This window comes from Sinocyclocheilus rhinocerous, unplaced genomic scaffold (assembly GCF_001515625.1).
Source record: "Sinocyclocheilus rhinocerous isolate Xijiao unplaced genomic scaffold, SAMN03320098_v1.1 scaffold3, whole genome shotgun sequence".
Taxonomy (NCBI): Eukaryota; Metazoa; Chordata; class Actinopteri; order Cypriniformes; family Cyprinidae; genus Sinocyclocheilus; species Sinocyclocheilus rhinocerous.
Genome location: NW_015658759.1, coordinates 190,372 through 207,138, shown reverse-complemented (window position 1 = coordinate 207,138; position 16,767 = coordinate 190,372). Strand labels below are relative to the sequence as shown.

Genomic DNA, 16,767 nt, shown 5'->3' with positions numbered 1-16,767 from the left:
AGCACACCTCGCTTTTCAGAACAATGAGCTTTGTAAAAATTGACGCGTTTCAGAAAGGCGGGGCATAGAGGAGAAACAATAATGTACAGTATGTGGAAAATAATGTTTTTTTTAACCTTAAACCGCATAAACACATTTCATTACACCAAATACACAAAATAATGTTCTTTTTAGCAACATCATATGACCCCTTTAAAGAGTACTACTATAATAAAATATAAAAAAAATTAAATGCTGTCATGCATTTTAGTGTTCACTGTGTATTGCAAAATTATTATTATTATTATTTTTATTTCTTTCTTTGTAAAATTGCTTTTTGTGTCCATTCTAAGAAAACAAAATGCAATATTCTTCCAGGTCAGATTATTATTTTCAGGTCCACAGCATGTGGAGCTACTAAAACAAGACATTTTTAAAATTGTATTTTGATGTAGATTTTACATATTACATAAGTATTAAAATGCATATTTTTACAATAAGAGCCCTGCATACAGTGCGATTGACTACAGGCTGAAGGCACTATTACTGAACGTCAGAAGTGAAAGTGAATGTCACTGATTTGGAATTTATGTAAATACAGAAATGGTTGATCTCTGGCTGTATTATGCATCTTAAATGTACTGTAACAGAAAAACGTTAGCCTTGACTATCAGTGTCTGCAGCTGAAGCATCATCCATTTACACAGTTTATATCAGGTCTTAATACAGACCCTTCAACACCATCTGAGCTCACTTCTTGGCCAATCAATCTGACAAACTTATTAAGAGCCAACACACAGTATGAGACTGACACTGTCAGGATTGAGTTAATTTATAGCCAAGACAGAGAGCTGAAGATGGCAACTCACCAGAACTTTGTGCTCTGAAATTTTGAGAAAGGCACAATGACTGGACACAAGCAGATTTTGAGGTTTGAGGAAACCAATAATAGGTGTATGCTTAGCACCTGCATATTGATGGACTATAGCTCAAACTAAAGCTACTGTGATGAAATCTTTGCCAAATTAGCATAAACCCAGTTTAGTTTTGAGGATTTATTGTTTAAGCTTATAATAAACAAATGTATTATGTACTTGTTAACTGTTATATAACGGTTTCTGCTGTACATTTTTCAGACAAGCACAAAATGTAAGGAATAAATTGAAGCGAACACAATATGTCAATGTTCTCTTAATGTAAATCTCTAGGGAACAGACAATGAGTTATATTAGCAACACTTCAAAGTTTGAAAATACTTCAAACTGATCTCTATTAAATTTTAATTAATTTCATTAATAAAGAAAAAAAAGTAGCTTAAGGCTTGAATAATTCTGCTTCCAAATGCTAGAATATGGAAACCACTTTTACTGTACCTTCTGATCAAACTGCAAAAAAGTGATGTTCTTCTGCTGTTTTTTGTCTAGTTTTCCAGCGCAAATGTGTAGATTCTTAAAAAACAACATTTACTTGAGAAGCAAAATGACATAAGAAGTCTTGTTTTCTGTACAGCTGAGCAAGTTGAGGTGAGTTTATGCTTAAAACAAGAACAAATATCTGCCAATCGAGTCCGAAAAATACACAATTACAAAAGGGAAAACAAAGCTTTCATTTCATTTCACTCACCTCGTTGTGTTCAATTTTACATTTGCATCTCACGTAAGTGTATAATGATTAATGTATGTTTAGATATTTGCATTGGAAAAAATACTGAGTGCATGCAGTGCATGCAACATTTAATGCCATGATTTAATGGATTTAAGACTTTCTACTATGATTTAAGAGGGTTTTAAAGCCTTAATTTATGGAAGGTCGAATTAAGACTTTTAAAGACCTATTTAGGACCCGCAGAAACACTGTATTGTGAACACAGTTCAGTCTGAAAGGGTTTACAGGTGCTCGGCTGTGCGTCATGCCTAACAATGCTCTTTAGCCATCACTATATTTAAAATACATCACACTTCTTATACCCCATCGCTAAAATTAAGCATTTAATCCAAATCTTTGTAAGAATACCTCCACTAGTTGCTGCAAAAGTCTATTATTTCATTATTTTAATCTGCATCCGCTGCCTACAACTGATTCCTTTAAGCTTGCCAAGCTATTCCTGGCATAAAATGCTCACACAAAGACAGTCTGTCCGTTAATAAATGACAGTAGACCTAAGGGAAAAGAGAAATGAACAGTGAGCGCAGAATAAAGAGTTAAAGAATGAGCTGGAATAATGGAGTGTGTAATGGCTCATTTTCACAGTAGTATTCAATCACTCTCTGGATTCATCATTGAAAGTAACATTTGTGTGGACAAACTAAATCATGCTATTATCATAAAAATCCCATACTTACGTTTGAGATATGTAGTGACCAAAAACAAACAAATAAAATAAAAATAAACTTCTTGAAGTTCGGCACCCTATGTCTGTCTGTCTATCTATCTATTCTGTATGCATGCACATTCATACATTTCTTTTTTCTTAATTTTACATATATACATTACCAGTCAAAAGTTTCGAATACTTGCGATTTTTAAAAATGTTTTTAATAATAATAAACAAATTTATGCATTTGTTAACCGTTATATAAAAACAAGTATTACAGGGTTTCTGCAGGTTTTATGAAGGCAAATTCAAGACTTTTTAAAGACATTGAGATTAACAAATTTAAGAAATACATGCATTTTTTAACGTTTTGAAAGAAGTCTTTCATGCTCACCGAGACTGCATTTATTTGATCAAAAATGCTAATATTGTGAAATATTACAATTTAAAAGAACTGTTTTCTATTTGAATATATATATATATATATATATATATATGTAATTTATTCCTGTAATACAAAGCTGAATTTTCAGCATCATTACTCAGTCTTCAGTCAGTGTCACATGATCCTTCAGAAATCATTCTAATATGCTGATTTGCTGCTCAAGAAACATCTCTTATTATCAATATTGAAAACAGTTGTGCTTAATATTTATACATTTTAATACTTTTTTAACAGTGGAAAAAGATGGTTTGGCAGTTAAACGTCAAAATATCCAACAAGAAGGGGCTAACCGAATCATGAACAATTTATATTCGACTACAAAAAAAAATTCAATTTTAAGCCTTCACATTTCGAAGATCATGAGAAACACATTCATTCAAACTTTCAGCTGTCTTAAAAGACATACGATAACATTACGATGAGGTACAGATTCCTTTAGAAACCTCTAACGTCATTTCATTGGATATAATCTTTGAATCAGACGGCGCGTGATTCGGTACAGTCAGACAATAAAGCCCTGCAGCAGAGAAAGTGAAGGAAATGGTAAACAGATCAAAAGGAACGACAGGAAAGCAGAAAAAATGAAGGATGAAGAAAATTCCTTCTGGGGCTCTGTAATCTTTTTAGGGTGCCTCTAACACCGCTTCAAACCTCCTCTGGAACATGGTGAACTGCCACGATTGGCTAGCCGAGCTAATGTGATTGTGGTCTAGTGATATCTAACGTTACTTTGTGTGTATGTTGGGAGAGGTAGAGACTGAAAAGAAGAGGCTGAGTGTGCAGGATTTATGGCTGCTAATATAATCACAAGTACTGTCATCAAGTTGTAGGACATTTTCTGTAAGCCTAAGAGGAAGCAAATACAGCAAAACCCATTATTATCTAGAAAGATAAGTGAGATCCAAAAGCAAACAGGCAGACTTTCTAGTCGCAGCATTAATCTTTATTTTACCAAAAGCCTATTCTCACTCTTCGAGTTGCACTAGTTAAAAATACCCAAACGCAGCAAGCCTGTTCAAATCCACTTATCACACACAGAGTTTGAGTGACAGGGGTTGCGTCTATCGAGAGAACCCATCTCTGTCTGCTTCAATGCTTGTCTCTGTGGCAATCCAAGAGGGAGCGACCCAGCATGGCACCCTCTCTAGTTTCAAATGCCATGGCAAACTAAGATCAGATAAGGCACACAATAGAAAAGATATCGCTAGTCTCATACCTCTGGCAACCACCAAACCTCTTTGAAGAAACATATGGATGCTTTGACAGATGGACAATTTTCACAGCATGGGAGACCACATGTTTGGTCTCAAAAGATAATTAGCATAAATGTTGACATACATGGCAGTACAATTTAAGGACTGGGACACTTTATGCTGCACATGTTTTTGTATGCAAAACTGGACTTCATCTTCATGTTTTTGTATAAAAACAGTGGCACCTTTTGCCATGCATACAAAAACAATTGCTGAAAATACAGTGACCCTAATTAATTAGTAATTAAAAACACTATATAAACATGTATACATAAACACATACATACACTCTTTATATGTATAAAAAAAACTTTTAAATATTTTGCTTAAAGTGTTTGTAATATTGATATTGCCTTTCTTTTAGATTTTTAAACTTGCATTTTATAGATTTCCTTTCCTTTAGTATTTTAATCTGTTATTACATTACATACATAAATCATGAAACGTTTTCTTTAAATAATACAATTACATATCATTTTTATTTAATGCAATGGCATTCAAATGTTTAAGTGTACTGTTTATAAATTGTATTTCGAATTAGATTTTTAATAGCACTTCTTAATAAAATCTTAATACATTAAGCCATTTTAAGTGGTTTAAGGAAAACGCTTAACGAGAGACTTCACGCATTGTGCTCATATTCTGCTGTTCTACAGATGACATGCCGGACCCTGTACGTTATATGTATGGGGGTAGAATTGTTGCATTACTCCAAAATAAATATATTATGATCCACAAATAAATGTAAAGAGATTTACCAAACATTAAACGTATTGAAAAAATAAATAGAATGAGATCCACAAATAAATCTGAGTTTCACAAACATTAATTAAATTCACAAATAAATAAAATGAGATTTGCAAATAAAAAACATATTCACAAATACATTTTTATGTCACAAACACAAGTTTGCCTGCCATTCATTTGTGAATCGCCTAATTTGCAACAATGTTGAGAGATTCAATTAAATAAATAAATAAAATTAAAAAAAGAATGCACGTGACGTCACTTGCGGAAGCACAGGTGTCTGAGAGTACATGTCTGCAGCCAGACCCTATTCAAAGATTCTCAAATATTCATTATTTATTCATTTACAGCTCCTCATTAGCATATATAGCCTTTTCCACCCTAAAGCTATGAATTATATAACAACCATTCATGAAAAACAAAAACATTCATAAATAACCAATGAGAGGCCAGCTTACTCGACTCAAGATGATAAATGATAAAATATAAAAATGTGTGATGAGAGAGGAAACGGGTATCATAGAAGGCGAGAGGGTTCAGGGATTTAAAAGGCCAAAGATGCTTGACCAACTGAATTGTTAAACAAATGATATTAAATAAAGAACCAAAAGGGTAGGAGAAAGTGTGAAAACAGGCTAAAAGTGACAGGAAGAGAGCAATGCCAGCTTAAGAGAGTGTGCATGAGTCTGCGAATAGTAGCTGTTTTTCTGAATTGATTTTGCCAGCCAAAGACTGAGTTTGCATATAAAAGGAAAAACTAACAGCAGGGACATGGCATCCGCTATGTATTCTCTGGCATGAGAAGAAAGCAGATACTGGTAGGGCCCACTGAGCACTCTTTATATGTATAAAAAAACTTTTAAATATTTTGCTTAAAGTGTTTGTAATATTGATATTGCCTTTCTTTTAGATTTTTAAACTTGCATTTTATAGATTTCCTTTCCTTTAGTATTTTAATCTGTTATTACATTACATACATAAATCATGAAACGTTTTCTTTAAATAATACAATTACATATCATTTTTATTTAATGCAATGGCATTCAAATGTTTAAGTGTACTGTTTATAAATTGTATTTCGAATTAGATTTTTAATAGCACTTCTTAATAAAATCTTAATACATTAAGCCATTTTAAGTGGTTTAAGGAAAACGCTTAACGAGAGACTTCACGCATTGTGCTCATATTCTGCTGTTCTACAGATGACATGCCGGACCCTGTACGTTATATGTATGGGGGTAGAATTGTTGCATTACTCCAAAATAAATATATTATGATCCACAAATAAATGTAAAGAGATTTACCAAACATTAAACGTATTGAAAAAATAAATAGAATGAGATCCACAAATAAATCTGAGTTTCACAAACATTAATTAAATTCACAAATAAATAAAATGAGATTTGCAAATAAAAAACATATTCACAAATACATTTTTATGTCACAAACACAAGTTTGCCTGCCATTCATTTGTGAATCGCCTAATTTGCAACAATGTTGAGAGATTCAATTAAATAAATAAATAAAATTAAAAAAAGAATGCACGTGACGTCACTTGCGGAAGCACAGGTGTCTGAGAGTACATGTCTGCAGCCAGACCCTATTCAAAGATTCTCAAATATTCATTATTTATTCATTTACAGCTCCTCATTAGCATATATAGCCTTTTCCACCCTAAAGCTATGAATTATATAACAACCATTCATGAAAAACAAAAACATTCATAAATAACCAATGAGAGGCCAGCTTACTCGACTCAAGATGATAAATGATAAAATATAAAAATGTGTGATGAGAGAGGAAACGGGTATCATAGAAGGCGAGAGGGTTCAGGGATTTAAAAGGCCAAAGATGCTTGACCAACTGAATTGTTAAACAAATGATATTAAATAAAGAACCAAAAGGGTAGGAGAAAGTGTGAAAACAGGCTAAAAGTGACAGGAAGAGAGCAATGCCAGCTTAAGAGAGTGTGCATGAGTCTGCGAATAGTAGCTGTTTTTCTGAATTGATTTTGCCAGCCAAAGACTGAGTTTGCATATAAAAGGAAAAACTAACAGCAGGGACATGGCATCCGCTATGTATTCTCTGGCATGAGAAGAAAGCAGATACTGGTAGGGCCCACTGAGCACTACCTGAAACCACGGATGCAGGATGAGGGTAACATTCTTTGCTAATTGCTTTGGCACAGTGGCACGTTCCATCGCTAGTGCGACAGATTGGAGACAAAATTCAAAGCATTCTGAGTCATATCAGATTAAACTTAATGTGTGTAGGATAGGAAACTGTGACATTTTATGTGGCATTCAAATAAAGATGATAGAAAACAAAAGTAATAACTGCTGCCAGCTAAAATGGCCAGGGAATTTAAATACTCCCACATCCACTAGGATTTGGTGCCAATATGTACAAAGCAAACGTTTAAAAGACATAAAACTTGCATCCGAGCTCCCAGGCAACTATTGTGTTTTCAATGGGGATATTAGCTTATCCTTAATTCAGCGGGGAGTTGATAACAATAATCACTAGGTTATTTGAATTGTTTGAAGTAAAACACAATACAAGCAGCTTCCAACTGTGCGTATAAATCATTATTCACTTGAACACAGAGAATGCTTTGAAATCCGTTAGATCCCAATACAAATAACAGACTGAAAGGTTTAATACGTCTTTATTTTTTCCTCAATACAGACAAATAAACAGCCATGAAAGATGATGCTTGTAAAAAGAGGACTGCACATCTTCAGGTTTCTCTTGTACACGTTAACCCGTTTCTTAAACAACACAGTGTGGGTTTATAGCATTAAAAGAAAAATACACAATCACTATACTACTGAAATGTTGGCATATAGATTGTCATGCTATGATGACCTTCAACTATGCAATGCTTGATCTGAAAAAAAAAAGAAAAAAAAAAGCAAATTAAAAATGATCAGATTGTACGCCCAGGAGTTCTGTAGATGTCAGTGTCTTGCTGTGCGTGTGTGTGAGAGAGAGAGTGCTCCCTGAACACCGTGTGGTCGAGCAATGATGGGTAAATCAGGTGACAGTCTGGCGGCTGAACAGCTCGATGGTGACCGCGCTGAGGAACACTGGGATGCTCTTCTGATGGAAGAGATGCAGATCTACCAGTCCAGTTAGAGTGCGGGAAAAATCTGTCTCCAACAGCTGCATGCTGCCACTGCCCACTGGACCAGTAGACTGGAGAGAGAGAGAGACAGGGGAGAGAGGTGTCCGTTTAAACATTTGTAACATGACTACAGACTACAAACAAATCAAAGTAGCAAGCGCTAAACAAACAACTTCAACTGCAAAGGTAAAGTAACGAACAAAAGTTAAACTAACAAAAAGTTAGGTTTAAGTCACAAACAAAACATCACAAACAGTCAAACAAACTACTACTAGTGGCTAATTAACAGTTACTGCCTAACTAGCTAACAGCCACTAACTATCTCACACACAGGTACACACACACTAGCTTGCACACACAATAAAATGTGACCCTCTCTGTGAAATCCCGGCTAAAGTTGCATAATCTAATTCTGAGATAAAGAGCATCAAATTTGTGATGTAAAAATGACGAAAATAGGTCATGTATGTTTATTGCTGTAAATGATAGATTATATCAATGGATTTGAGATACAGTTCTCTAATTTTCATCTATAACATGATAAATGCTGAAATTAATGATTTTATTGACACTATGTTTTATTATTTTGTGCCAAAAATATAGTTTGCTCCCTAAATACTGATTTCCATCGTCTCTGGGTTTACTTTAGGTGCAGAAACACCTGCTGAATCTCATATCATTCAGTTTAGAAGCTTCTTTTCTATAAATAGAAACTGCGAACAGACCTTAATGTCAATCCACAAGAGCAAAAATCAGGTCAGAGCCGGGAAAGGCAAGAAAACTACGACTTTAGCCGGGTTCTGATTTCTGTGTGCATCACTGAAATTTCAAGAAAGGCCTATGTTTTTTTTCTACTCAATATTCTGCCAAGATAACCAGCTTATTTTAAGGGCATTTTATGCCTGATACGTGTCAAAATAATTCGGTCTTTGGATGCTGATCATGACGCTGATGCTTCAGGTTAATGAATTCCTATCTGACATGAAGCGCGATGCTGTGAATGAGTCTGCATCGATCGGGAAAACAAAAACAAAATCAAAAACAAAAGAATAGTCTAGATCAGGGGTGTCAAACTCATTTTCACCGAGGGCCACTTCAACATTATGGCTGCCATCAAAGGGCCGGTTGTAACTGTAAGACTGTACAAATGTTACTACTCCTTAACATAGTTAAATAACTGTTTTATTCTCTTATTCTCTTTATTTTATTATTACTTATTTAAGTTACAAATATTGCATATGCATTTGCATAGATGTAAAAATATATGTAATTGCTCTGTTATTTTAACATAAATCCTTTTAATTTATCAGGTTAAGAAATCCAAATTACTCTATAAATCAAAGTAAATAATAAAGACAGGCAATAGCACGATTTTCTGTTTCTATTTGGCATGCGATTTATACGCAGAAATTTACTTTGGCGTGCATATGATACGCACGTGTTGGGTGTGCATATGATACGCAATCAATGCTTGTAGTAGAAAAAAAAGAAGTGGTGGTACTCAACCCCACTACCCCACCCAAAAAGAAATAAATACAAACTAAATTACTAAAAAAGTACTTTTTAATTCTAATTCGCAATGAATGTAGTGCCACAATAAATAAAATAAAATTCATTAATAATTGTTTGCAATTCAATTCACATTTATTTGTATAGCACTTTTTTCATGATACACTGTTGCGAAGCAGCTTCACAGAAAATGAACATTTCTACATTACATTACATTTAGTAGTTTACAGCACTTTTAATAAAAAAATTGCATAAGTCAATCTGCGATACCAAACAGGAACACAAGGGGGACGCCAAAAGACCACTAAACGAGCTACCTTGACCTGACTGATCCAGATTTACTAAACCACTGACTACTGCGTAAACTAAAACACCTTTAGCCAGCATCCAGTATAAAACACTCGTGCTTTTCAAGCCAAATGGCTTGCTGATTTTATATTTTTTTTTACTGACATCTGTACGCGAGTACTATTATCTCCGCCATCTCTGATGACATCGGCTGTGTTTTAAACGTACTGTTTGAATGCATTCGCTTACTGGATCCTTAGACTTTCCAGGAATTTACCGGTTGATCTGATCGCAAAAAACGGCTTCTTTTCATTTTTATAATGTATTGTTTTCGTTAAAATTGACTGATTTAAACGAGTAATTATTATTTTATTACTCTACGCTAGGGTGACCACTTGGCTATAGATCTGATGCAGGACAGTAGATGTGATTTTACGGGACAATGCGGGACATGTGCGAAACAGATATAGGCTACATTTATTACTGTTATGCTATGTAAATACTGATTTACATTCGTTGGCATATGCGCCAATTTAGGTTTCTGCCGGTGGATGCCCACACTCCAAGTTGCGTTTATTAAACTCAGGAGAGAAGATAATTTTTGAGCGCACAAATGTAATGTATGACCGATAGAGAGCGTGTCCGTTTTCTGTGAGAGTGAATGAATGGGAATCCACCTGCGAGCAGAGATATTTGCGCTTGCGCATTTGATGCGCTCTCGCATAGGCTATATAATGTGCTCTGGACATTTGTCATTAAAATAACTCCATAGAAACAGCCTCAAACAAACTATTACACGAGAAGAAAGTTGTGTCTGAAAGCCGCAATAGATTTTTTAAATTTGTTAAATGAAAGGAGAATATCGTGTTTTTTCGTGTGTGCTGCTCGACTATTTCCGTCGGTGGTGCTCGAGCACTTGATGAGGACCGCTTTATTCCTTTGAGCCGTCCACACAGTCATCATCATGGAAAAACCCTACACCCCTAATCCTAACCATTGCGTATCATATGCACACCAAAGTCAATTTCTGCGTATAAATAGAACGCCAAATAGAAACAGAAACTTGTGGTATTGATATGCACTTTCATAATTTACGGTATAAAGCAGCATAGATTTTTATTCAATCCTATTTAAATAGGCCTATAATACATATTATTGCTGTTTTATTGTAAACTAAAATAACTCTTATGTATTAAAGTTTTATATGTCCTACGGAAGCAAAGTACTTGCATCAGATATTTCGGTTCCGTTTTTTAGAAAAACAATATGCATGAATGAGAAAATAAAGTGCAGGATGTGCTTGATGTTAAAGGAGTTATTAATCGTGATAAGACGAAAAAACAAAGATGCATTACTCGCACTGACTGACACATACCTGCAGCGTGCACAGGAAGACGCGTCTCTTAGATAGCGTGCGATCCCGTCAGACACAGAATTACAGTGTTTTCAAATATCTGTCTTGGCGTGCGTACACGCAAACATAGTCCGTTATGTCTTAACTGAACGTTTGGGGAACAGTTGAGGAAAAACATCTGATGTGTAACAAATATTAGACCCATGCAATATAAACCTGCTGCCATCTGTGCCATTAATATTAATCATAAAAGAAAATAAAAGGAATCCCTCACTCGCTCACTCACTGCTCTTGCGTGAATAATTTTAGTAGCTCTAACAATATTCAGTTTACTTGTAATGAATACATACAATGAAGACTATGCAGTGATAGTATTTTTACATTTGATTATTCAAATGTTGCTTTGATGCTTTTTGAACATGCGCATCATAATAAATAGCCCTGTTTTACAAAACTTTAAGAATTTTCTAATAAATGTGTCATATATCACTGAAAATGGGAAAACCTCCGCTTTAATGTGGTATATGGCACATAGTCAGGATAATTATGGTTCAAATGTGTTGCAGTTTTAAAAATAAGCTTTTCTTTACATTGGAATTTCTCAAAAACATGATTTTCTGAGTCCGAAATTAAGCAAATCTTTGACATGACCTAACTCAGTCAATGTTACAGATATCAATGTAATATTTTAACAATGTTTAACAATTTTATATAGAAAACAGCGAATCACAAAAAAAAAAGCTGGGTTTTCACAGAGAGGGTCACAAATATTCCTTGTGCACATTAGCTACCTAACTAGGTAACCAATTAACATCCATACAAACTAGTTAATAACTAACTATTAACGGGAACTAACAAAAGTCACTCAAACGAACTAACAAGTCAAACGCCATTCTGGTTTATATCAAGCTGTGAGTAATGATAAGCTCTGAGTAAGCAGAAGACACAAACTGCTGCTAAACAAGATTAAAAAACAAAAAACAAAACTAAGAGTCACTAACTACTAACAGAAACCATGTAAGAAAAGTCACTAGCAAGTCAAACAACATTTAGGTTTATCAGGCTGCGAGTAATAAGCTGAGTAAGCAGAAGACACAAACCAACAAACTGCTGCTAAACAAGTTAAAAAAATTAGTAACAGTCACTAACTAACTACTAACAGGAACTAAGTAACAAAGGTCACTGAAACTGAATCACTCACTAACTAGTCTAACTAACAAATATTCACCAAGTCAAACACCATTTATGTTCCAATAGCATTTTTTGACAAGGGACTTTACCTTTCTGAGGTCAAATTGAAAAAAATATGTGCATCACGTCGGTTAATCCAGCTGAAAAATTACTGTACTATGATTCATCCCGCTAAAAATGACTGTACTATGATTCACAGGAAAATATAATTTTACTGTAAAATGTCCCGCTATTGTAATTTCACCCATGATGCTTTGCAGGTTTACAGCAACATACTGTATACATATTCTACAGTATGGATTTGTTCATTTTACAGTAATAATGCTGTGAAAACTACAGAAATTTGTTATAGTGTGGGTTTACTTTAGGTGCAAGAAACACCTGCTGAATCTCATATCATTCGGTTCAGAAACTTATTTTCTATCATTAGAAACTGCAAACAGACCTTAATAACAATCCCCAAGAGCAAAAATCAGCTCAGTGCTGGGAAAGGCAAGAAAACTGCAACTTTAGCCGGGTTTTCTATTTTTGTGTGAATTTTATCGTGGCATCACCGAAATTTCATTCACCTATTTTTTTGTTACTCAATACTCTGCCAAGATAAGCTGCTTATTTTAAGGACATTTTATGCCTGATGCGTGTCGAAATAATTCAGTTCTTGGATGCTGATCATGACGCTGATGCTTCGGGTTGATGAATTCCTATCTGACATGAAGCACAATGCTGTGAACGAGTCTGCACCGATTCGAAAACAAAAACAAAAGAATAGTCTAGATATTTAAGAAAATATATATTTAAATAGGCCTATAATGCATATTATTGCTGCTTTATTGTAGGCTAAAATAACTCTTATTGTGTATTAATAAAAAGTTAATGTCCTACGGAAGCAAAGCAAAGAATATGCATGAATGAGAAAATAAAGTGCAGGATGTGCTTGATGTTAAAGGAGTTATTAATCGTGATAAGACGAAAAAACAAAGATGCATTACTCGCACTGACTGACACATACCTGCAGCGTGCACAGGAAGACGCGTCTCTTAGATAGCGTGCGATCCCGTCAGACACAGAATTACAGTGTTTTCAAATATCTGTCTTGGCGTGCGTACACGCAAACATAGTCCGTTATGTCTTAACTGAACGTTTGGGGAACAGTTGAGGAAAAACATCTGATGTGTAACAAATATTAGACCCATGCAATATAAACCTGCTGCCATCTGTGCCATTAATATTAATCATAAAAGAAAATAAAAGGAATCCCTCACTCGCTCACTCACTGCTCTTGCGTGAATAATTTTAGTAGCTCTAACAATATTCAGTTTACTTGTAATGAATACATACAATGAAGACTATGCAGTGATAGTATTTTTACATTTGATTATTCAAATGTTGCTTTGATGCTTTTTGAACATGCGCATCATAATAAATAGCCCTGTTTTACAAAACTTTAAGAATTTTCTAATAAATGTGTCATATATCACTGAAAATGGGAAAACCTCCGCTTTAATGTGGTATATGGCACATAGTCAGGATAATTATGGTTCAAATGTGTTGCAGTTTTAAAAATAAGCTTTTCTTTACATTGGAATTTCTCAAAAACATGATTTTCTGAGTCCGAAATTAAGCAAATCTTTGACATGACCTAACTCAGTCAATGTTACAGATATCAATGTAATATTTTAACAATGTTTAACAATTTTATATAGAAAACAGCGAATCACAAAAAAAAAAGCTGGGTTTTCACAGAGAGGGTCACAAATATTCCTTGTGCACATTAGCTACCTAACTAGGTAACCAATTAACATCCATACAAACTAGTTAATAACTAACTATTAACGGGAACTAACAAAAGTCACTCAAACGAACTAACAAGTCAAACGCCATTCTGGTTTATATCAAGCTGTGAGTAATGATAAGCTCTGAGTAAGCAGAAGACACAAACTGCTGCTAAACAAGATTAAAAAACAAAAAACAAAACTAAGAGTCACTAACTACTAACAGAAACCATGTAAGAAAAGTCACTAGCAAGTCAAACAACATTTAGGTTTATCAGGCTGCGAGTAATAAGCTGAGTAAGCAGAAGACACAAACCAACAAACTGCTGCTAAACAAGTTAAAAAAATTAGTAACAGTCACTAACTAACTACTAACAGGAACTAAGTAACAAAGGTCACTGAAACTGAATCACTCACTAACTAGTCTAACTAACAAATATTCACCAAGTCAAACACCATTTATGTCAACCTGTCAGTAATGATAAGCTCTAACCAACTAACCAATAATAGGGATGCACCGAATGTTCGGCAACCGAAATTATTCGGATTTTACTTTGTCCTGTGATTTTTAAAAAATGTTATTCTAAGTAAGATCCTAAAGGACAAAGTGAAATTCCATTAAAATAAATCTGAATGTTCAATTGGATTCTAAGAATCCAATAATATCCTAAAGGATAAACTGAAATTCCAATAGCATTTTTTGACAAGGGACTTTACCTTTCTGAGGTCAAATTGAAAAAAATATGTGCATCACGTCGGTTAATCCAGCTGAAAAATTACTGTACTATGATTCATCCCGCTAAAAATGACTGTACTATGATTCACAGGAAAATATAATTTTACTGTAAAATGTCCCGCTATTGTAATTTCACCCATGATGCTTTGCAGGTTTACAGCAACATACTGTATACATATTCTACAGTATGGATTTGTTCATTTTACAGTAATAATGCTGTGAAAACTACAGAAATTTGTTATAGTGTGGGTTTACTTTAGGTGCAAGAAACACCTGCTGAATCTCATATCATTCGGTTCAGAAACTTATTTTCTATCATTAGAAACTGCAAACAGACCTTAATAACAATCCCCAAGAGCAAAAATCAGCTCAGTGCTGGGAAAGGCAAGAAAACTGCAACTTTAGCCGGGTTTTCTATTTTTGTGTGAATTTTATCGTGGCATCACCGAAATTTCATTCACCTATTTTTTTGTTACTCAATACTCTGCCAAGATAAGCTGCTTATTTTAAGGACATTTTATGCCTGATGCGTGTCGAAATAATTCAGTTCTTGGATGCTGATCATGACGCTGATGCTTCGGGTTGATGAATTCCTATCTGACATGAAGCACAATGCTGTGAACGAGTCTGCACCGATTCGAAAACAAAAACAAAAGAATAGTCTAGATATTTAAGAAAATATATATTTAAATAGGCCTATAATGCATATTATTGCTGCTTTATTGTAGGCTAAAATAACTCTTATTGTGTATTAATAAAAAGTTAATGTCCTACGGAAGCAAAGCAAAGAATATGCATGAATGAGAAAATAAAGTGCAGGATGTGCTTGATGTTAAAGGAGTTATTAATCGTGATAAGACGAAAAAACAAAGATGCATTACTCGCACTGACTGACACATACCTGCAGCGTGCACAGGAAGACGCGTCTCTTAGATAGCGTGCGATCCCGTCAGACACAGAATTACAGTGTTTTCAAATATCTGTCTTGGCGTGCGTACACGCAAACATAGTCCGTTATGTCTTAACTGAACGTTTGGGGAACAGTTGAGGAAAAACATCTGATGTGTAACAAATATTAGACCCATGCAATATAAACCTGCTGCCATCTGTGCCATTAATATTAATCATAAAAGAAAATAAAAGGAATCCCTCACTCGCTCACTCACTGCTCTTGCGTGAATAATTTTAGTAGCTCTAACAATATTCAGTTTACTTGTAATGAATACATACAATGAAGACTATGCAGTGATAGTATTTTTACATTTGATTATTCAAATGTTGCTTTGATGCTTTTTGAACATGCGCATCATAATAAATAGCCCTGTTTTACAAAACTTTAAGAATTTTCTAATAAATGTGTCATATATCACTGAAAATGGGAAAACCTCCGCTTTAATGTGGTATATGGCACATAGTCAGGATAATTATGGTTCAAATGTGTTGCAGTTTTAAAAATAAGCTTTTCTTTACATTGGAATTTCTCAAAAACATGATTTTCTGAGTCCGAAATTAAGCAAATCTTTGACATGACCTAACTCAGTCAATGTTACAGATATCAATGTAATATTTTAACAATGTTTAACAATTTTATATAGAAAACAGCGAATCACAAAAAAAAAAGCTGGGTTTTCACAGAGAGGGTCACAAATATTCCTTGTGCACATTAGCTACCTAACTAGGTAACCAATTAACATCCATACAAACTAGTTAATAACTAACTATTAACGGGAACTAACAAAAGTCACTCAAACGAACTAACAAGTCAAACGCCATTCTGGTTTATATCAAGCTGTGAGTAATGATAAGCTCTGAGTAAGCAGAAGACACAAACTGCTGCTAAACAAGATTAAAAAACAAAAAACAAAACTAAGAGTCACTAACTACTAACAGAAACCATGTAAGAAAAGTCACTAGCAAGTCAAACAACATTTAGGTTTATCAGGCTGCGAGTAATAAGCTGAGTAAGCAAACCAACAAAACCAACAAACTGCTGCTAAACAAGTTAAAAAAATTAGTAACAGTCACTAACTAACTACTTAAGTAACAAGAGTA

At 34.4% G+C, this 16,767-nt stretch overlaps 1 protein-coding gene across 2 annotated transcripts in view; it reads right to left on the bottom strand.

The window, feature by feature from the left end:
• Positions 1 to 7,407: 7,407 nt before the first annotated feature.
• LOC107722950 (mitotic spindle assembly checkpoint protein MAD1-like) overlaps positions 7,408 to 16,767 on the bottom strand; it is a 99,645-nt gene continuing 90,285 nt past the window's right edge. For both annotated transcript variants that reach the window (XM_016531449.1, XM_016531448.1), the window contains exon 18: positions 7,408 to 7,936. In XM_016531449.1, the coding sequence (XP_016386935.1) occupies positions 7,775 to 7,936 (162 nt within the window). In that variant the 3' untranslated portion in view covers positions 7,408 to 7,774. The remainder of the gene's footprint in view (positions 7,937 to 16,767) is intronic.